Genomic DNA, 23,372 nt, shown 5'->3' on the forward strand with positions numbered 1-23,372 from the left:
TAAGAGCACGGTGGTCTCCATAATCCTTGCATGGAAGATGTTTGGGACGACCAGAACCCTTCCTAGAGCTGGCCATGCGGCCAAACTGAGCTATTGGGGGAGAAGAGCCTTGGTGAGAGAGGTAAAGAAGAATCCAAAGATCACTGTGGCTGAGCTCCAGAGATGCAGTCGGGAGATGGGAGAAAGTTGTAGAAAGTCAACCATCACTGCAGCCCTCCACCAGTCGGGGCTCTATGGCAGAGTGGCCCAACGGAAGCCTCTCCTCAGTGCAAGACACACGAAAGCCCGCATGGAGTTTGCTAAAAAAACACCAGAAGGACTCCAAGATGGTGAGAAATAAGATTCTCTGGTCTGATGAGACCAATATAGAACTTTTTGGCCTTCATTCTAAGCGGTATGTATGGAGAAAACCAGGCACTGCTCATCACCTGTCCAATACAGTCCCAACAGTGAAGCATGGTAGTGGCAGCATCATGCTGTGGGGGTGTTTTTCAGCTGCAGGGACAGGACGACTGGTTGTAATCGAGGGAAAGATGAATGTGGCCAAGTACAGGGATATCCTGGACAAAAACCTTCTCCAGAGTGTTCAGGACCTCAGACTGGGCCGAAGGTTTACTTTCCAACAAGACAATGACCCTAAGCACACAGCTAAAATAAAGAAGGTGTGGCTTCACAACAACTCCGTGACTGTTCTTGAATAGCCCAGCCAGAGCCCTGACTTAAACCCAATTGAGCATCTCTGGAGAGACCTAAAAATGTCTGTCCACCAACGTTTACCATCCAACCTGACCGAACTGGAGAGGATCTGCAAGGCGGAATGGCAGAGGATCCCCAAATACAGGTGTGAAAAACTTGTTGCATCTTTCCCAAAAAGACTCATGGCTGTATTAGATCAAAAGGGTGCTTCTACTAAACACTGAGCAAAGGCTCTGAATGCTTAGGACCATGTGATATTTCAGTTTTTCTTTTTTAATAAATCTGCAAATATGTCAACAATTCTGTGTTTTTCTGTCAATATGGGGTGCTGTATGTACATTAACCACTTCCCGACCGCCGCACGACTATGTACGTCCTAAGTTTGAACAGGGATATCGTTGTTATGGCAGCAGCTAGCTGCCATAACCCCGGTATCCTCGTTTTCGTGCGGCGGCCGGCTTTCAGATAAAAATGGTCCCTGCGGCGGATTCGCCGCGAGATCACTTTTATCGGTGGCGGGAGAGGGCCCCCCCCCCTCCCTCCGCGATACGGTGCCCTCCGCTGCTTACCGGAGCCGTCGGTAGCGGCGGAGGCGATCGTGTCCTGTGCCGTGGTGTGTCTGGAGACGAGTGAGGCCAAGATGGCGCTCACTCGTCTCCATGACACTGCTGGGCGGAAGCGACGTCAAAACGTCACTTCCGTCCACGCCTCTTAAAGGCATATTTTTTCAAATGTCATTTTTCTAAATGACTTTTTTTTTTTTTTTTTTGCATTTTAGTGTAAATATGAGATCTGAGGTCTTTTTGACCCCAGATCTCATATTTAAGAGGTCCTGCCATGCTTTTTTCTATTACAAGGGATGTTTACATTCCTTGTAATAGGAATAAAAGTGACACAATTTTTTTTTTTTTTTTTAACAGTGTAAAAATAAATAAAATATTGTAAAATAAATAATAAAAATAAAAATTTTTTTTTTTAAAACCCCCCTGTCCCGACGAGCTCGCGCGCAGAAGCGAACGCATACGCGAGTAGCGCCCGCATATGAAAACGGTGGTCAAACCACACATGTGAGGTATCGCCGCGACCGGTAGAGCGAGAGCAATAATTCTAGCCCTAGACCTCCTCTGTAGCACAAAATATGCAACCTGTAGAATTTTTTAAACGTTGCCTATGGAGATTTTTGAGGGTAAAAGTTTGACGCCATTCTACGAGCGGGCGCAATTTTCAAGCATGACATGTTGGGTATCAATTTACTTGGCGTAACATTATATTTCACAATATAAAAAAAAATTGGGATAACTTTACTGTTTAATTTTTTTATTCAAAAATGTGAATTTTTTCCAAAAAAAGTGCGCTTATAAGACCGCTGCGCAAATACGGTGCAACAAAAAGTATTGCAATGACCGCCATTGTATTCTCTAGGGTGTTAGAAGAAAAACCATATATAATGTTTGGGGGTTCTAAGTAATTTTCTAGCAGAAAAACCTGTTTTAAACATGTAAACACCTAAAATCCAAAACGAGGCTGGTCCTTAAGTGGTTAATGAGGAAAAAAATGAACTTAAATGGCTGCAATATAACAAAGAGTGAAAAATTTAAGGGGGTCTGAATACTTTCTGTCCCCACTGTATATATTTGGGTGGAGTCAGGTAATCAGTGTTCTGTGCCACCTGGCCTGCTGTCTGGGTGGACGTGTGTTGTATTGCCCAGGCTTCTAGGTCGAAGTTTGGGCCTAGGCCAGAGTTTGGGCCTATCCCAGGCACATCTGGCTGCTAGGCTGTCTAAGGGGCTATCCAGATACAAGAGAGCAGCCTAGGGTTGGGACTGTGGCGTGCAGTCCAACCAGAAGTGGCGGTTCTGTCTGCCGGAGAACCTGTTGTGGTCAGAGGTAGAGGGGAAGCTGTCGCCACTAATGGACCAACCAACCTATTACCGGAGACCACAGTGAGTAGCTGAAGCAAGTACCAGAGCAGTATTCTCACCAACGGGGATGGTGAAGAATTGGGAAACTTCAGCAGGTGTCAAGCCAGGGACTCAGTCAGCGGAGGTGAGGCTTGCAGAGCAGCCTTGTGTGTCAATCCGGGGACCGAGCAGGCTAAGTGGGGTGAAGCTTGAGAAGTATCTGGAGTGCCAAGCTAGGGACCCAGCAGAGAAGCCGAGGTGACGCTTGAGGAAGACACTTCGGTGAAGATTGGAAGAGCTCATAGGATTCGTGGCAGTGAATCAGCAAGTCTAGTGAGAGAGTCTAGGAGCTCAGTGGGTTGAGAACTTACACAAAGTGATTGTAGAGAAAGTGAAGGAGTTAGTTACAACTTGTGTTAGGAACTATTCTAAAACTGTTGCCATAGGAGACAATATTCATACACATGCAGATGTGGTGTCTTGCTGGATGCCTTTCCCTGCATGACTGTCTACCTGTAGAAGTCTCGGAGTCTGCCAATTACCATTGCAACTACTAAAGGGTTTCCTGGCCCTGAACCCTCTCTTCCACAGTTCTGTTCAAGAGAAATAAAACCTTTTTGCATTCAAGAAGTGTCTGGCGCCCATGAATCTACCTTACACTACACCCACTATGCCTTACAACCCGCTCTTTGTGGAAAGATGTCCGCAGCTGTTGGCTCTGGAGGTTCTCATTAGACTAAAGGATGCCTGAGACCTTGCTACATTAATTTGTGTTGTTCTTTGGTGGAAGGGTATGGTAATAGCAAGAAATATACATCTAAATTTATTTATTTATTTTTTTTACACTATTTTGGGCCAGTTTTCCTTTGAGGAGCTATCCATTACCATTTACCACCAAAAAGCCCAGTTTGTCCTGAAAAAAAAAAAAAAGGTATAAGTCACCTGGATATACAAAGTAGTTGTGATGATATGTACAGTTTTACCAACACATGTCAAAGTTTCATAATTGTAATTAGGCATTTATATTTGTTTTACCATTAGGCCTGATGGGGTTAATCTAGAAATAAAACTATATATTGCAGCATACCAGCTATTTAATGTGATGCCTGCAAAAGTTTTCTTTTTTTATATTTATTTTGTTTTATTTATTTTTTATTTCACTTGTCAGCAGCGTTTACAATTTGGGGATAGGATAGTGTGAAAAGCACTTGCAGATTTAGATGGATTTGACTAACACTTTTTAAGCAGTTATAGCAACCATTTTTTTTCCCTTTCGTGATAAAGATTTTACATCAAGAAAAGCTGACCATTATAAGCAACCCTGTTAATGTTAAATGGTTTGTCTGAACCCTCTAATGGCAACTTCTGGACAGCTTAGGGTGTTAAAGAATTACCAGGTGAAAATAAAGGAAGAAAAGGCTTAGAAAAAAAAGAACTCCTGCATAAACCAAATTTCACGATTATAAGCTGTAGTATAAGTGTTTATTTGAGGTTTAATATAACTTTAAAATTACAGTCTGTAAAACAATTTTCTAGTATATACTTTTTTATGTATTTGTGATTTTAACCAGATTTTATTATTTTTTTAATAGCAATATAACAAACAAATCACAGACTCAAAGCAGCCTGGAGTTATCCACAATCCCAAAAAAATAAAAGGACCATCTGGAACACCACCAACTCCTATTGTTTTGATTCCAGAATTTTGCTTTTTAACAGGTATTACAGAATTTGTACTATTACTTTTCTGTTGGGAGCTTAGAGTCTTTCTTTCCATATATATTTTGTCTTCTTTTCTGAACTTAAAAGACTCGATCTTGTTCATAGCATAACACATAAAGGGTAGGTATGTAATGATACATTCCCAGTTTTTCTGCAATAAGGTAAAAGCATTTACTAGAATTTTAAGACTGTTGACTCACACACGTGGTATACTCACTTGGGAGTAAAGTCTGGCGTAATGCCCAGTACTGTTGATATTGTTATATGAACATTTGACCAAAGCTAGAAAGAGAATTGTAGGACCACTTGGTGTGGAGGAACATACCTTCTTCCACTGCACACCACCAGCATAGATCTGACACTGTTGGAGTTTTTATGAAGTAGAGACAGCGCCTTGTACTATTGTATGTATGTCTTGTAAATATTTTCTTGTTTGGTCACATTTAGTGAGCCTTTATGAGTAATAGGGTTTATGTTAACCTAATCTTACTCTTTGTGTAAAATCCAAGTATATTCTCCAGGCCTTTCAAGCAGTGTTGGGGGGGAATGGTAGTGTGCTTGCTAGAGTATAAATCTGATATTAGGTGTCTTTGAAGGAAAACATAAACTGAGATTCAAATGGGTTACGTGGTCTAAAGAGAAGTAATGAGTCCTGGGGTTACGTAGATAGTGGTATATTTGTACGTAGGACTATAAGGGTACAAGAAGTTGGCAAAGGATTGAATGTATGGTAACACACTTTTAGACTTGGTTCACACTTAAGTGTATGGTTGTGGGATACGCAGCGATTCCCCCACTCACAGTAGAAACGTGCTCTTGTGAAATCATGAATTTATCCCGAATGGCACTCCAATGCATTTAAAAACACAGCACTTTTGCGGTTGTAGGATCCGCAGGGAAATCGCATGGTCCAAATGACCAACTATTTCCCTGCGTGCCACGTCTTGAAAAAGGTGCACGCACCTTTTTCTGTTTGAAACTCAGGCACGACAGCCCATTCAAATGATGGGGCTGCCGTGCCCACGCAAAGGCGGGCTGCAAAAGGGAGATGGTGTGAACCTAGATCTTGAAATTTTTTTTGCTTTTTTTTGGTACAAAGGTTAGGTTTGATTGGAGGGGTGTAAAAGGACAGTTGAGTTGAAGACAGACCAAGAGATCCATAGATTGTTCTAAAACATTTGAAGCTGGTAGCTATGAGCAAAGGGTAAGTTTCTGTCCAGGATGTGATTGGGTTTAGACCAAGGCAATGGCAACATTTGCAGTGGTATTTCTAGAAACACTTGTTTAAGACCCGTTGATTTTGTATATGCAGAGTGGATGTTTCAGCTAACTATTACTGTGAGCTGACATATCCAAAAATATTTTCATAAATCTTGCAAGCCGATGCCCCTGTTGGCTTACAGCACACATAGGTGTTGGCGATTAATCCAAGACCCGCTATTTCTCTTCCGTTCATTGACGGACACAGCTCTTCTGAATCTTGACCATAAGGTTATATCGTCACCTATAGGAGTAGGACACTAGGGTGTAAAAAAACAAGCACCGCCTATGGGGAGTCCTTTCTGGCATAAAACCCCCTCTCTGCTATAGACAATACAGTTTATTCTGCCTAGTGTTCAGGAGTAGTGACCTAGCTCCCTGCTGGGACCTGTGGTTCTATACCCTTTTCCTTTTTGATTTTTCTTTGCAGTTCTCTGCAGAAATAAAGAAAATTCAATCAACAGCTGGGTTGGGCAACAAGCTGGATAATCTAGATTCAGTGATCTCCCCAGTCTGGCCAACAGGCACACGCAGATTATTAGTTACTCGACTCGCTAGGTAGCTGCAACATGCCCCATCCTAGACAGGGGTGGTCAGCACATTAATCATCTTGTGGGGGGGACGACGACACACGTTTGACCAGGCACCTACACAGTCTGTTACCCTGGCGCCGACACCAACACACACACGCTTCGGAGGAGAGGAGGTTCTGTCTTGGAATTGTCACCTGCAAGCTTTGATGGATTGGTAAGTAAATGCTCCCTTCAAGGATGCCGTGTGGGGTGCATGTGCTCCCTGGGGTGGTTGGAACTGCGGGATTCTCCTCCTCTCCTTCAGGCCTGGGCTCCTGTGTCCATCATGAATGTAAGCGAAAATGGGATTTTTTGTTACCTTAACTACCTCAATACTGGGCACTTTCACCACTTTCCTGCCCAAGCCATTTTTCAGTTTTCAGCGCTGTCGCACTTTGACAATTGCATGGTCATGCAACACTGCACCCTAATGACATTTTTATCATTTTCCCCCCACAAATAGAGCTTTCATTTGGTGGTATTTGATCACCTCTGCGGTTTTTATCTATTGCGCTATAAACAAAAGAAGAGGGACAAGTTTGAAAAAACGCATTATTTTTTACTTTTTGTTTAAATAAATATCCATTTTTTTTTTAAAACAAATTTTTCCCTCAATTTATGCCGATATGTATTCCACATATTTTTGGTAAAAAAAAAAATCGCAATAAGCGTATATTGATTGGTTTGCGCAAAAGTTATAGCGTCTACCAAATAGGGGATAGATTTATAGCATTTTTATTTATTTATTTATTTTTTTCTAGTCATGGCGGCGATATGCGATTTTTTTTTTTTTTTAATTCTTTATTTTATTTTTGAAAGGTAATCATATGAAAACAGATACATTCTGGAAGAAAAGTATACACATAACAAGAGTCTCTCCCATGACACTCAAAAGTACAGTCATTTTATACATAAGAAAAACTTACGTTTTGGGGTACCATCAGTTTGTAGAAGGATAGGGAGGTTCTGTATGACACATGACCACTCTTTTAGCGGCAAAATACCATATTTTTTTTTTTAGAAAGGAAGGTAGCGTGGATCACTTTGATCCCGGGGTCAGACGCCCCCCCCCCCACCCCCACCCCCCAAAAAAAGGGGGGGCTGTGAAGAGGAAAAAGGGGGGGGGAGTGGAGATGCACGTATCTCCATCCAGTCTCGCCATCCCCATCGGGGAACACGCACGGTCGACGTATCATGGGAGGTTAGACCATAAGCTCATTATATTCCTCAAGAGTACACAAATTCGTGCCACCAAAACCATTTTTTTGAAAATTGCTCACTGAGGCTCTGTGGCCACCAAGTCTTCCATTGCCCTTATATCTGATACCCTTTCTCAACCACATGGCCACTGAGGGAGGCTGCGCCCGCTTCCAAAGCAGGGGGACGCAACTCTTTGCCGCTGTAAGCAGGAGAGGGATAATTGATTTCTTATAGACTTTGGTGGGGATCTCGTGGTGGTGAAGAAGGAAGAATTCAGGGGTCTCTGGTATCTCTCGGTCTGTGAATTTTTGCACTATGTGACGAACTTCCGTCCAGAAAGGACGGGGGATTTGACAGGACCAGAAGACACGGAGCAGCAAGCCAGTCTCCTCTCCACATCTCCAGCAAAGGCTTGTACTCTGGAGGAACATCTGATGTATTCTTTCCGGGATTTAGTACCACCGGCTAGTAGCTTGTATCCTGCTTCTTGGTGTCTAGCGCAGATGGATGTCTTATGAGCGAAATGAAAGAGCCGATCTATTTGTTTCTCTGTAAATTGCACCCCTAGGTTTTGTTCCCGCTTGGATATGTAAGGAGATCTAGAGTCTTGAGGTTGAGCAGGTAAAAGTTGGTAAGTCAGAGAGATAGCATGTCTCAACGGGGTTTGTTCCAAGCACATCAGTTCAAAGGGGGTTAATTGCCTCTCAAACATCTCAGGTGGGGGCATGGACCCAATAAAATGGGTTAATTGAATCTTTTGCCAAAACGATAAACCCACCAGGGCTGGATGCTCTGTGATTTGTTGCCTGTTCTTCCACTGGCCATTGGTAAGAAAGTGTGTTGTTTGAGATTGCTCTACCTCCAGCAGCTTAAAGTATCTGGGGTCTTTGAGACCTGGAGTAAAGGCTGGGTTTCCAATAATGGGAGTGAGTTGGGACAGAAGCGGTGCGACCAAAAAATCGTGGAAAACTTTGCGGACCGTTTGCCATGTTTCCCCCATCGCCGAGTGGTTAATTATTCGGTTACGCAGGGGCTTATGACACTAAAGCAACGATTCCAGTCTGGTCTCTGCTAAGTCATGTTCTATTTGCACCCACTGCTTCAAGGCACTATGCCGACGCTAGTCTAATACCCTGATCAGATGGCATGCCATTAGGTAGAGATTAGCGTCTGGTAGGGCAATACCCCCTCTTAGCTTGAGTAGTCGAAGGATGGTCTGGGCCAAGCATGATTTTTGGGCCCAGACGAACCTGACAATGGTTTTGTTGACCGCTTTAAGGAAGGACACAGGAATGCGTATAGTGAGCGCCTGGAAGTAGTACAGTATCCGAGGCATGATGTTCATTTTTATTATGGCACACCATCCAAACCAGGAAAACATTCCTTTCTGCCAGGTCTGGAAATCTTTTTTAATAGCTGTTAAGAGGGGAGGGAAGTTGAGAGGGAAGATTTCTTCTATTCTGCTTGGCAAAAAAATGCCCAGGTATTTAATGCGGGATGAGGCCCATTTAAAAGGGAAATCCACTCTAATCAACCCAGCTAAAGATGGTGTTAAAGCGATCTCTAGTGCCTTGGATTTCTGGTTAATAATACGGAAAAAAGACAGTTTTTCATACAACTGCAACTCTGCAAGCAGATTTGGGATGGACGTCAAAGGACTGGTCAGGAAAAAAAGCAGATTGTCTGCAAATGCTGCTATTTTTGGGGAAAGGGTGGCATTCAATCTCCGCCCTGTGATATTCGGGTTGTCTCTGATAAATCAGAGATAGTAAGGGTAGACCAGACCTTTGAAGGTAATCTTTTATAATACTTTGTTCCACGGGCATCACTCTTTCTGAGGATGTATGTTACAGGTTGTATAGAGAGGTGTAATACTTTTGAAACTGTTCTGCTATGGCTTCTGTGGTTTGAACCTTATTGTGAGTTTCAGTATATATTTCGGGGATAAACGTTCGTGCTCGCTGGGCTCTAAGAGCTCATGCCAGCAGTTTGCTGCTTTTGTTACTGTGCATATAGAACGTTTTTCCTGCATTTGGCTATCACCTCTTTTACCCTGTGTAGAGCCAGGGTACGCAATTGATTCCGCAAGGCCATTAAATCAGCCAATGTTTGTTCGGCGAGCGATTGTTTGTGGGTCGCCTCCAAGGACCGAATTTTACCTAAGAGTTCAGAGATCTGTGGCTCTCTGGCCTTTTTGTTGCGGGACCCTATTTTTTTAAGAGACCCCTGATGTTACTTTTGTGGGCTTCCCACACCATTGTTGGGGCTGTTTCTGAGTTTGTGTTTTTGGCAAAAAACTGCCTCAGTTCCTTGGACACCTCTTCGACTACCTCAGGCACTTGGATCAATGAGTTATTGATCTTCCACGTCCACTGCATGGTTGTGGGTGTCAGGAGGTCTATGTCTACCATAACCGGAGCATGGTCTGAAAATGTGATGGACCCGATCAATGCCGTGTAACCCTAGACAGGAGGGATTAGGGCATCATAATTAGGTCAATTCGGGTGTATGAGTCGTGAGGGTGTGAGTAGAATGTGTAATCTCTTTGGTTTGGATGAAGAATCTGCCATACGTTTACTAGGTGGAAAGCATCAAAGCTTTTCTTTAGGCGTTTCAGCGCTGCATAGGAGAGCTGAGAGGTCTTCCTGGATGAATCTAAAGAAGGGTCCATGATGAAATTCATGTCACCTCTCAGGATTACTGCTCCTTCAGCAAACTCTCCCAGCTTGGTCAAGACTGGTTCTAGAAAAGTGATCTGGTTTGTGTTTGGGAGATAAAGGTTCACTAGAGTGACCATAGATCCCCCCAGTGTCCCCTTTACAAACAGTGCCCTACCCTCTGTGTCGCTCCACTTATCCCTCTCCTGCAATGGAGTTGTACTGCGGATCAGAATGCTTACCCCCCTGGACTTGGAATCAGACGCGCACCCATGGTAAGCCATCGGAAAGAGGCGATTCTGTAGACCTGGTATTCTGTTGGCACGAAAATGCGTCTCCTGCAGAAAACTAATGTGAGCCCCTGTACGTTTCAGGTTAGACATAACAATAGTGCGCTTTCTCTGGGGTGTTCAATCCCTTTACATTAATAGACAGCAAGCGAACTGGTTCCTGACCACTCCTGGTCATGATGAGAACTGGTGGAGGGGGGGGGGGGGGGGGAATTATAGGGGGCGGGAGAGAAAGGGGGGAAAGAGATGTAAGGAAAATGTGAGAGAAGATAAAGAGAATGGAAACAAAAAACGCGTATGTGAGACCTAGTCTCCAAAACACCCTAGTGACCTCAAATGTAAAGCCACTAAAAGGGTGTAACTCTATTTGGGGAAAGTGGTTGTGTACAGCAGGGTATAGAGGCTCCCTATCCCCACCAGTCTTTTAGATAAAACCGTGGTAATAAATGGCTGATATGTCCGGCCAAGTCTATGCAATGGCCCTTATCCATTGAGCTGGCTGAGAGCACAACCCTGGCTGGATGCTCAACATTACAAACCCTGAAGTCAACACAAAGAAATAAACACAAACAAAATAAACCTGTGTATATGGGAAAATCCCTACACCTCACATCGTGGGAAGAGGGATTTGCCAACAGAGTGGTGGATGTCACCCCATTGCATAAAGTCCCTGGGATAATCTGCATTGCCGCAGCAGCCGTTTGTTAACTAAACACCTAACTCGTGTCCCCCCTCCTCCCGATCCCCCCATCCACAAGGAGGGGAAGGGGAGGGAAGAACGGAGAGGGGAGAAGGTAAAGGTGAGGGAGGGAGAAGGCGAGGAGGAAGGGGGGGGAGATGGGGAGGAAGGGGGGCAGGGAGAAAGGGGCCAGGAGGGAGGAGGGATGAAAGAAGGATGATGAAGAGGGAAAAAGGGGGGGTAGGGGAAGCACAATAAAGGAGGGGGAGGGCCCACTACCAGTGGATCTGCCCATATTCCATCCCCCGAGGCAGGCAGAGCAGCACCTCCAGTGTGTCAGTGCCGTCACCAAAGACAACCTTTTCTGGGTGCCGCGTCAGCCTGTCCCAAGGGGGGCAGAAGACTCAAGACATATATTCCCCCTCATTTAAACACCAGTCAATATTCCCCCAACTCCCCTGACAACCGTGCAATAGTTCAGAGATAATGCATTATTATACAGAAGACAAATGATCTCAAAACCAAAATGTCCCTCTGTGCAGAATCTTCTGCACTTGATCTGCAGCACCCACTGTTTCTATTAGCAAAAGTCTGTGTAAGAGAGCGTGCATGCTGCTGACTCCCGGCCACTCCCCCCCCCCCAGCAAGGTCCCAACCACCCCCTCCCACCAAAATCAAGAGTTCCCAGTGCAGACCGCTATACCGTTATGCAAACGGTATCATCGTTGCCGCCCCGGGATCACCAGACTGAGTGGGCGTCAGATAATTAGCAGATCCCTGTGTAGACCATCATGCAGAGTGGGGCGAGATATCGCCACATTCCCGGAGTAGGGGAGAGGTGTACACCGGGAGGGGTGTGTGTGTGTGTGTCAATGCAGTATCTCACTTCCAAAGGGGGGGAGGGGGGCCGGGGGGAGCATAAACAATCCAGGTAGTCACTGGGGCCAGTCAATGGGGGCCTCCGGCAAAACATGCAGGCAAGGCGGGGAGGAGGGGGGTGGGGCGCAAGCTAAACAGTTAAGCTGCAAACATCGCAGGTCCCGAGATCACTCACTTGCGAACAACCGTTTGTGTTACGGCTCAGGCTCCTGGGCTCTAATCGGTGTGTTCTCTCTCCGTCTGCACCTTGATGAGCGGCAGAACTGTGTCGGAGGAGGCGCCCGTGGCCTCATACGAGAATCCCCGCCAGACAGAGGACGCAGCCAGTCCTGGAGGGGGATCTCCTCCATCCCCAGGAATCTGAACGGCTCTGGAAGATACGAGTGGCGTCTCAAGATATAGGAAGTGCCCGCCTTACGGACCGTCAACTGTAGAGGGAACCCCCAACGGTATTGAAGCTGAGCGCTGCGCAGGGACTCCAACAGGGGTTTAGGCATTTCTCTCCTCTGTAGAGTTGCCCGGGAGATATCCGGAAAGACAGAGATAGCTGCCCCGTCAAAGTCCACCGTTCCTTTCTGCCAGGTGGCTCTCATGATCCTCTCTTTCTGAGCATATCTGTGCAGCCGGCAAATCACATCACTGGGATGATCTTGTTCCTCTGGCCGGGGGCTGAGCGCCCTGTGCACCCTGTCAAACTCCCACTGCACAATCGGGTCTGGCTCCATGAACTTATTTAAAATCGCCCGCACAGTCTCTGGCAGGTTCTTAGGCCTCTGGTATCCCCCGGAGCCGCAGGTTGTTCCTGCGGCTTCGGTTCTCTAGGTCTTCCGCGTGGAGCTGCACCTCCGCCAACTTGTCCTGGCTTAGCATCTGTGCCCTCTCTAGATGAGCAATGCGAGTCTCCAGGGCACCCAGATTCGCCTCCTCGCTGGACAGTCTCACCTGGAGACCCTTAACTTCTTCTCTCACTTGCTGAAAGTCCCTGCTCCTCCACCCGCGATAACATGGCTGCTAAGTCCGCTTTGGTGGGGAGGGCCCTCAGTAGCGCCCTGTCGTCTTCGTCCCTGGGTATGGGGGTAGACATCCCCTGGCTGCCCGAGGTGCCGGACTGAGAGTCTAACAGAAGTTGGATACCTGTTAGGGAGTTCTGCATTGGGCTTTATGAAGCCTCCATGAGGGGATAGAGGGTTGATGAGGGCCCACTGTCGCCACGTGTTCCTCTGCCGTTCACTGTCAGAGCGGAGCGGGGTAAGTCTCTGAAATACCGGTCAATCTGATCCGCCTGAGCCGCTGTGGATGATCCTCTACCCTGCTGTCTCTTACGATATCGCATGGCCGGCAGGGATTTTGTTGAAAAATGGCATATCAGCGGGGTTAGACTGGTTGGGAATCGGGAGCTCAGGCACAACACGTCCTTACTCCGCCATGTCCAAGCCACGCCCCCGATCTGTGATTTTTATTGTGACTGCGATATTGTGCCGGACATATCGGACACTTTTGACACATTTTTGGGACCATCCACATTTATACAGCGATCCGTGTTATAAAAATGCATTGATTACTGTGTAAATGTAACTGGCAGGGGGTGATCAAGGGGTTAAATATGTGTCCTAGGGAGGTGATTCTAACTGTGGGGGAGGGGACTGACTGGGGGAGGTGACCAATCGATGTCCCTATGTAGAAAGGACACACCATCGGTCTCCTCTCCTGACAGGACGTAGATCTGTGTGTTTACACACACAGATCCACGGTCCTGCTCTATTACCTGGCAATCGCGGGTGCCCAGCGGACATTAGTCGGCGGCGTGCCCCCCCTAGTGGCTCGAGAGGGTGATCACGTCATATGACGTCCGCCCAGAACAAGAGCTGCCTCGTCCTGATGATGACACGTGATCCCTGTGTCGAAAACGCGTAGGGGAGGGGCCAGGACGGAGAGACTGACACGGACTTTACACCAGCGCTGTCTCAGCACAGCATACCGCACCAAACTTCCACTGATTTTGCATAGAAAGCAGTTATAGTATGGTGCACTGACGCAACAGTGCCATGTGAGTACCCCGGTGTGGGGAGCGTTTTCTTTTAATAAAAGTATTTTGACTATATTACATTATATAGTTTCCTTTTCATTCTATGTATGGAGCCACATTGTTTCCAGCTGGAGGAGTGCAGCAGACACAGACTGAGCCCAGGGGTGGCTCCAAAGCATATTTGGACTCAGGGTAGAAGCTGAGTCACACGCTCTGAGGTGAGCACATTAGCTTAAGGGGATCACGAAGGAGCACAGGAGCATGTTTTGCAGCACTCATGATATCTTCGGCATGATGTTGGATTGTTGTCACAGCGGAACACCACCTGCACGCATTGTTTTATTATCACTGTTGAACATTATTTGCACGCACTATTTAGAGTGCCAAAGAGAACTTTTTTCATTATTTATTATTTTTTCATTTTTTCATTTTTTCAAGAAAAGCAGGTTACTGTATATTGAGCACTAAGCACTTTTTATGTTGATTAAGACACTATGTATGGTGTAACAAGCACTAATAAGCACTCATTTATGGTGTAACAAGCACTTGTTTTTTCACACCTTGTTTATTTATTCAACATTCATATTATTTGTATTTAATATTATTGCACTAGTAAGCACAGAGTTGGTTATTATTAATTTTGTTTTTGGGGTCACCCAAGCGCAGCGCATAACTTGTAAATTTATCCTATGCACGTTATATGAAGCGTGATTAGCGCATGCAGCTGGAGGTAGCACAAGCAAGGCATAAGATCATTGTGGCTCAGAGAATTTTTCCAATTTAACTAATCTATTATGAAATTAATCAATTACTATTTTCATAATCGATTAATCGGCCAATGCATTATTTGTTTACATATCAGGAAATACAGTGCAGCACACATACAGGTCAGTACATCATCCATACATGTCAGTAAGTGCCTGAGAACTTGTGAATGTGTGAGGAGCAATGCCTCATAGGATATGTAGTCCTGGGCAGGAAGTGAGTGGTTCTAAAGGCAGAAGATGTCTTTACCTTGCTATAGGGGCACTCTATACTATACCTAACGCACAGCAAAAAGTAGTGTAGCAACAGATCAAAAGCAAACTGCATAGGTGTGTACCGATCCTTGTGCTGGCCACATGGATCAATTTTTAGATGAGAATATTCATATGAAAAATCTTTGTACATTCACTGAATGAAAAAATGTTTAAAATATTCACTTGCTTATAACTTTTCTGTTTTAAAATTAATTTAATTTCTGAACGAAAACCACATACACTGTCTAAAAATTCCTTTGACCAAGCAGTTTTCTATTATTTCTAAATTTTCCTGTCACTGTGGTTGAAAACAAACGTCAATTTGACCCCACTAACGATTCGAAAATCGAACGATCGTTCTTAAAATGACATTTTTTTTTTGAAGGAAGACATTGTTTTTGTATGGCCAGCATATATTTTACAGTTCTGTTTGAAAATCTGCAAAACAGTCTAACTTTTTTTTTCTCTTTTAAAAAAAAAGATCTCTGAGTCTGATGATATTTAGCAGATTCAACCTCTAATAGTATATACAGTATATCTCCTCTATTAGTATATACAGTATATCTCTTCTGTATGTTATTCTCAGAGCACTTTTCAAGTCTTGCCACAGATGAATGAATGAATAATTTGTAAAGCGCTGCAAATGTGAACTGAATCGCCTCAAGGCGCTGAATGTGTTGTGTTGTCAGCTTCTTAGAAGAGGTAGGTCTTGATTTTTTTCCTGAAGGCCAGATGGTTTTCTTCCATGCGGATGTTAGTCGGAAGAGCGTTCCATAGCCGAGGTCCTTGGACTGCGAACCTTCATTCTCCCTTTGCTTTGTAGCGGAATTTGGGAATGAGGAGGAGGTTTTGGCTAGATGATCGAAGGTTGCGATTGGGTGAGTAGTGTTTTATTTTATCTCGGAGGTACTGAGGGGCGTTTCCTTGTATGCATTTGTGAGTGAGGCAAAGGGTCTTGAATGTGATCCGATTCTTTATGTTTAGCCAATGTAGGCTCCTCAGGGATGGGGAGATGGACTCCCAGGGTTTTTTTCCTATTAGCAGTCTTGCCGCCGTGTTTTGAATGGCCTGTAGCTGAAATTGGGGTAGCCCTATGTAGAGCAAGTTTGCGTAGTCAAGTCGTGAATTGATGATTGTTCCAACTACTGCTGCTTTGTCCTCTTCTGGGATGAAGGGGATGAGTCTACGTAGCAGGCGGAGGAGATGGTGGGATCCGCTAACTACTGATCCTATTTGTGCATCCATTGTCATTTCTAAGTCAAAGATAGCTCCAAGACTCTTGGCTTTGGTGCTTGGAGAGATGGTCTGTCCGATGATGGTGGGAGGTGTCCACGGGGTCTTGGTTTTGGGATTTTGGTTAGCGTGTAGGAGAAGTTCTGTTTTTGAACCGTTGAGTTTGAGGTAGCTGATGGTCATCCAGTCATCTATCAAAGTGAGGCATTTCTCTAACTGCTGAAGGTGGTCTTTTTGTCCCGTGATGCGAAGGTAGATTTGGTTATCATCAGCGTATGAGTGGAAACGGAGATCCGATTTTTTGATAATTTTGAGGAGTGGGCGGATGTAGATGTTGAATAGTACTGGTGACAAGGGTGAACCCTGAGGGACTCCACAGGAGATTGCGCGGGTTTCAGAGGTGAATGCTCCTAGTTTCACTTTCTGAGAGGGATTCTCTAAGAAGGATGCAAACCATTTTAGACCAGAATCTGTGGCTCCTGCTACTTCTGCGAGGCGGGTACGTAGAGTATTGTGATCCACTGTATCAAATGCTGCACTGAGGTCTAACAGTACCAGGAGACATGATTCTCTGTCGTCTGCTGCTTCAAGGGCATCGTCCCATATTTTGAGCAGAGCTGTTTGTGTGCTATGGCCTGGGCGGAAGCCCGATTGTAGAGGGTCCAGGAGTTGGTGGATGTCCAGGTGGTATTGTACCTGTTGTACTACTGCTTTCTCCATTATCTTGGAGATGGTGTTTAGGCTTGTTATCGGTCTGCGGTGGTTAGGGTCTTTAGGGTCGAGATTGGGTTTCTTTAGCAGGGGTTTGACGATGCCTTGCTTGAGGGTGGTTGGCACATTCCTTTCTTTAAACTATTGATTTATGAGGTGTGTTATGGTAGGGGCCAAGATGTCGGAACATTCTTTCAGAAGTTTTGTGGGAATGATGTCGTTTCCTGATGAGCTGTTTCGAAGGCTTCTGGTAATGTTTTTAGTCGTGTCTATGGTGATTGGGGTCAAAGAGAAATCCGGTGGTTGTGCGATGTTCGTGTCGATAACCTCTTTTTGCTTTGGTTGAGTGAGGTTGGTTGGTTTTTTTTGTTGAATTGATTTCCGAATGTTGTCGATTTTGTCGATGAAGAAATTTGATAACTCATTGCAAAATTCTTGAGTATCATTTGCTGGGGGCTCTAAACAAGTTGGGTTCATTGACTGGGCGACTATTTTGAAGAGTTCCCACGGCCGGTTTAAGGCAGTTGAGATGGTGTTCGAGAAATGTTCTTTTTTGGCTTGGAAGATTGCTTTGTGGTATTTCACAGTGAGTATTTTGTAGTTTGTATGGTTTTCCTTGGTAGGATTTCTTCTCCATGCTCTTTCAGTTCTTCTGCGTTCTTGCTTGAGTAGGGTGAGAGTGCCATTAAACCATCTTGAGTTTTTTTTTTGCGGATTAGTGTTCTGCGTTTTGGCACCACTGCGTCTGCTGTTTGTAGTAATGCCTTGTTTAGGGAGTTGAGTGTTTGTTCCGTTGAAAGGTTTAAGTTTAGTAATGGTATTTTGTTTGATAGTGTGATTTTGAATGGTGTGTAAATTTGATAGCATGGTGGTCCGTCCATGGTAGTGGTGTGTTGTCAGATATGTAGATGTCCATATTCTGTTTGAAGATGAGGTCTAGAGTGTGTCCTGAACTGTGCGTGGGGTCATTTATCAGCTGTTGCAGACCTAGTTCTTCCAGTTGGTTGGTGCAGGCGGTCGCGATAGTGTCTTGGGTAGAGTTTGCCCAGAGGTTGAAGTCCCCAAGAACCAGAAAGTTTTTGGTTTTCAGGGTGTGCATTGAAATGAATTCAGTGAGTGGTGTAAGGAGATTGGTCTTTGGTCCTGGTGGTCTGTAGCATAATAGTATGTGAATGGTGTCTTGGGGTGTTGTTTGAAGACGCAGGGAGAGTGTCTCCATAAATGGCACTGAGTTCTGTAAAGTTGGTTTGGTGAACACGAGGTGCGATTTGAAGATCACTGCTAGGCTTCCTCCTTTTTTTCCTATTCTGTGCTCAGTTTGTGCTCTGTAGTTCTCAGGCACCAATTCGGTTAAGATGGTGTTGCAGCTTTCTGTGATGAAGAGGCAATCTATGTTGTTTTCGATGATGAAGTCATGGATTTCCAGTCTGTGCTTGACTGCCGACCTGGTGTTGAACAGGGCGCAGGCTGGTTGTTGTGGTTGGATTGGTGGCTCCCTGTATTTGATGGTTGGCTGTGGGTTGGTGATTAGTAATTTTTCTTTTTTTAGTCTATTTTGAGTGGCGGTTGGTAAAATTGAGGCGGTGTTTCTTAGCCTGTGGAGGGCGTCCGCTGTGTACTTGAAATTGCACATGGTGGGGAAGACAAAGTTGCTAAAGTAAGGATGGTGAATTTGCCGGGCGGGAGGGGTCAACCGGCTGCCTCTGCTACTGGAATAGTATAGTTGATGGGCTGAATAATGGTGCGGGAAGTTCTGGGTGCTTCTCAAGATTCTCAATTGGATTTAGGTATGGACTTTGGGCCATTCTAACACATGAAAATGCTTTGATCTAAACCAGGACTATTGAATTAAAATTCATGAATGTCCAGTCAGTACAATTTTCTTCCAGCCAAGGTCCGAATCATGTTTGACTCTCAATGGCACCTCTTCACAATGGCAAACAAGGCATGTTTTTGCGAGCGCCACAGTACCATGCAGCTTGGTACGCAAAATGAAAAAGGTGTCGGGACTTATTTTTCTGCGTTTCTGCTTAGAAGGCAGCCTACTGAAAAAAATGGGCTGCCTACATAGAGTACGCAATAATGTGAACCTAGCCTCTGATCCTTCACATCACAATCCTTTTTATTACATCAGTGTTTTCAGTCCCCTTGCAAATCACCCCCCCCCCCCCCCCCTCCTTCACATTAGTCCTTAGCCCCTTTCACATTCTTGTCTGTGGCCCCCCTTTATATCACCTCCTACTTCAAATAGCAGTTCTCAGCCCCCTTCATATTTCTCCCCTTCACATTTCTGACCTTGCTCCCTTTATGGTACCCCTCCTTCACATTGCAGTCCCCAGCCCCCCTTCACATTCCTGACCTCACCCCCTTTATAGCACCCCCTTCACATTCCTGTCTTCACCCCCATTGTAGCACCACCTTCACATTCCTGTCCTCACCCCCCTTTATAGCACCCCCCTTCACATTCCTGTCCTCGCCCCCTTTATAGAACCCCCCTTCAAATTCCTGTCCTCACCCCCTTCATAAGCACCCTCTTCGCATTTCTGTCCTCACCCCCTTTATAGCACCCCCTTCACATTCCTATGCTCTCCACCTTTTATAGCACCCCCTTCACATTTCTGTCCTCACCCCTTTATAGCACCCCCTTCACATAACTGTCCTCACCCATTTTATAGCACCCAGTTCACACTGCAGTCCCCAGCGCCCATTCACATTTCTGTCTTCACACCCTTTGTAGGACCTCACCCCCCTTCATATCACTTCCTTCACATACCTTTTATATCACCCCTCCTTCATATTACAGTTTCTAATCCTTTCCCCTTTACATCCTCCTCTGTCCTTCATAACAATAACAGTGCCCTCTTCCCTGTCCTGCCTTACACAGGGCACAGCAGCTGACATTGCAGACACAGCACAGTAGGAGCACAGTAAGGAAGCACAGCAGTTGACATCGAAAGTGCAGCAAAGGGATGGATGGAAGGGGGGACCTGACCCAGGTAATTGATTGGTTGCTATAACCGCCCTGCATTCTAGTAACCAATCAGTTAACTGAGCCAGCCCCCGCACTCTGTGCTGCTCTTCCGATGTCAGCTCTGTAAAGACAACAAAGTTATCGGGCAGGGGTGGCTGAGGGGAAAAAAGCACATCCTAAAGGGCGTGACCGCAGTGGGGCCGGACGGAACATTGACCCGGTCTGGACTTGGCCCTCGGTCTGTCATTTAGTGATGCCTGATCTAAACTATTCCATTGTAGCTCTGGCTGTATCTTTAGGGTCATTGTTCTGCTGGAATGTGAACCTCCATTCAAGTTTCAAATCTTTTGCAGGTTCTAATTAGGTTTTCTTCTAAGATTGCCCTGTATTTGGCTCCATCCATCTTCCCATCTACTCTGACCAGCTTCCCTGTCCCAGCTGAAGAAAAGCATCCCCACAACATGATGCTGCCACCACCACCATGTTTGACGGTGGGGATGATGTGTTCAGGGACATACCGATTTGCTTTTAGGCCAAAAAGTTCAATTTTGGTCTTACCTGACCAGAGCACTTTCTTCCACAAGATTGCTGTGTCCCCCACATGGCTCCTTGCAAACTGCAAACATGACTTCTGATGGCTTTCTTTCAACAATGGCCTTTTTTTGCCACTCTTCCATAAAGACCAGCTTTGTGGAGTGCATGACTAATAATTGTTCTGTGAACAGATTCTCCTCCCTGAGCTGTGGATCCCTGCAGTTCCTCCAGAGTTACCATGGGCCTCTTGGCTGCTTCTCTGATTAATGCTCTCCTTGCCTGGTCTGTCATTTTTCGTGGATGGCCATGTCTTTGTAGGGTCGCAGTTGTGCCATACTCTTTCCATTTTCAGATGATGGATTGAACAGTGCTCTGTGAGATGTTAAAAGCTTGGGATATTTATTTATAACCCAACCATGCTTTAAAGGGGTTGTAAAGGTAAATTTTTTTTTTTTTTAAATAACAAACATGTTATACTTACCTTCACTGTGCAGCTCGTTCTGCACAGAGTGGCCCCGAACCTGCTCTTCTGGGGTCCCTCGGCGGCTGTCTCAGCTCCTCCCCGCAATAACTAACCACCTTAATGCGAGCTCTCTCGCATGGTGGTTAGTTATTGCGGGCGCGCTCCCGTGATACAGCCGGCGGCTATAGCCGCTCGCTGTATCACTCGGCCCCGCCCCCGGCGCGCTGCGTCATTGGCTGTGATTGACAGCAGCGCGAGCCAATGGCTGTGTTGCTTTCAATCCATCCACTATAGCCAATCAGCGACCAGGCTGATCGGCTGAATGGAGGTCGGGAGCGAGCGGCCGAGTTTCGAGGTGTCAGGTAAGTAAAACGGGGGTGCTGGGGGCGGCGGTATTTTCAAAAGTTTTTTCACCTCAATGCATAGAATGCATTAAGGTGAAAAAATGTATACCTTTACAACCCCTTTAAACTGCTCCGCATCTTTATCCCTGACCTGCCTGGTGTGTTTCTTGGTCTTCATGATGCTGTTTGTTCACTAAGGTTCTCTAACAAATCTCTGATGGCTTCATAGAGCAGCTGTATTTATACTGAAATTAAATTACACACGGGTGGATTCTATTTACTAATTAGGTGACTTCTGAAGCCAATTGGTTCCACTAGATTTTAGGTAGGGGTATCAGAGTAAAGGGGGCTGAATACAAATTAACGCCACACTTTTCAGATATTTATTTGTAAAAATGAAAAATCTTTTTTTTCATTTTCCTTCTACTTCACTATTGTTTGCCACTTTGTGTTGTTCTATCACATAAAATCCCAATAAAATACATTTACATTTTTGATTGTAACATGACAAACTCTGGAAAATGTCAAGGGGTATGAATACTTTTTCAAGGCACTGTATGAATTCATTCAGTGGATTCAAAGGGGTACAAAATAGAGCTAAAAACTGTACCCCTCAACCTTTTCCTCTCAAACTAACCTAAATCTTTTCAAGGACAGTTAGATTTGCACACTGTCTAGGACCAGCTCTTGTCCAAGGAAGTGGTCGTTCAGGTCCCTCTGGTGGATAGTTCAAAAGGATTTTATTCAAACCACAGTAGCAAAACCCAGTGAGTGGGTGTGTTTGTCATATCTTGGACCTAGAATCCCTGTATTGATCTTTTCAACCGGCGATTCTCTTCAAGTCAGAATGGTCAGATTGGCTAATTAGCAACTCGAACACTTGTGTTGGTGGTGGAAAGGGTTCCCACCCTCCTCCCGCTGCCGCCTCTTCCGGGCTTCCCCGGGAGCGATGCGGCGATGGATGCCCTGTACAGAGAGAGGAACTGACGTTGTGCACCTCTCTCTGTAAGCCAGGAGCGACGAGCAGTTAGACATTTCCTGTTCTGCCCTTTTGTTCACCTTGCCAGCAACGGCCAGGTAAGATAGCCGACTATACTATCTGTGTCTGATCGGTTACATGGGAGGCCAGGGGAGAGATTTGGGGTCTAATAGACCCCAAATTTATCCATAAAGAGGACCTGTCAAGGCCCATGCTACAAAGGATGTTGTTCATCCCTTGTGATAGCAATAAAGTTAGTACCAAAAAAAAAAAAAAGGAAAACCCTGTAAAAGCATTTAACCACTTCAGCCGCAGAAGATTTTACCCCCTTCCTGACCAGAGCACTTTTTACAATTTGACACTGTGTCGCTTTAACTGGTAATTGCGCGATCATGCAATGCTGCACCCAAACACAATTTGCTTCCTTTTTTTCCCACAAATAGAGCTTTCTTTTGTTGGTATTTAATCACCTTCTGCGGTTTTTATTTTTTGCGCTATAAACATAAAAAAGAGCAACAATTTAGAAAAAAACAAACTATTTTTTACTTTTTGCTATAACAAATATCACCAAAAATGTTTTTAAAAAACATTTCTTCATCAGTTTAGGCCCATATATATTCTTCTACATATTTTTGGTAAAAAAAAAAAAAAATCTCAATAAGCGTATATTGATTAGTTTGCGCAAAAGTTATAGCATCTACAAACCATGGGAAAAGGTTTATGGTATTTTTGAATTTTATTTATTTATTTATTTTTAACTAGTTATGGCGGTGATCTGCGATTTTTAGCAGTACTGCGACATTACGGCAGACAGATAAGACACTTTTGACACATTTTTGGGACCATTGACATTTATACAGCAATCAGTGTTATAAAAATGCACTGATTACTGTGTGTAAATGTCACTGGTAGGGAAGGAGTTAATACTAGGGGACGATCAAGGGGTTAAATGTGTTCCATAGTTAGTGTTTCTTACTGTATGGGGATGGGACTGACTGGGGGAGGAGACATATCACTGTTCCTACTTACTAGGAACAATCTGTCTCCTCTCACCTGACAGAACAGGGATTTGTGTGTTTACACACACACACACACACACACACAAATCCGGGTCCCCCACCTTAGTCGGCTCCTAAAGGGGACAACGTACCCATACTTTGTTTTGCGCACTCGTGCCATTTTGCCGACGTATATCGCCGTGAGCAGGTTGGCAAGGGCTTAATGTGTCCACTATGG

At 45.0% G+C, this 23,372-nt stretch overlaps 1 protein-coding gene across 1 annotated transcript in view; it reads left to right on the forward strand.

The window, feature by feature from the left end:
• PIWIL1 (piwi like RNA-mediated gene silencing 1) overlaps positions 1–23,372 on the forward strand; it is a 766,743-nt gene that overhangs the window by 380,042 nt on the left and 363,329 nt on the right. The window contains exon 11 of the mRNA XM_073597707.1: positions 4,190–4,316. Within this exon, the coding sequence (XP_073453808.1) occupies positions 4,190–4,316 (127 nt within the window). The remainder of the gene's footprint in view (positions 1–4,189; positions 4,317–23,372) is intronic.

The sequence above is a fragment of the Aquarana catesbeiana genome, linkage group LG01 (assembly GCF_042186555.1).
Source record: "Aquarana catesbeiana isolate 2022-GZ linkage group LG01, ASM4218655v1, whole genome shotgun sequence".
Taxonomy (NCBI): domain Eukaryota; kingdom Metazoa; phylum Chordata; class Amphibia; order Anura; family Ranidae; genus Aquarana; species Aquarana catesbeiana.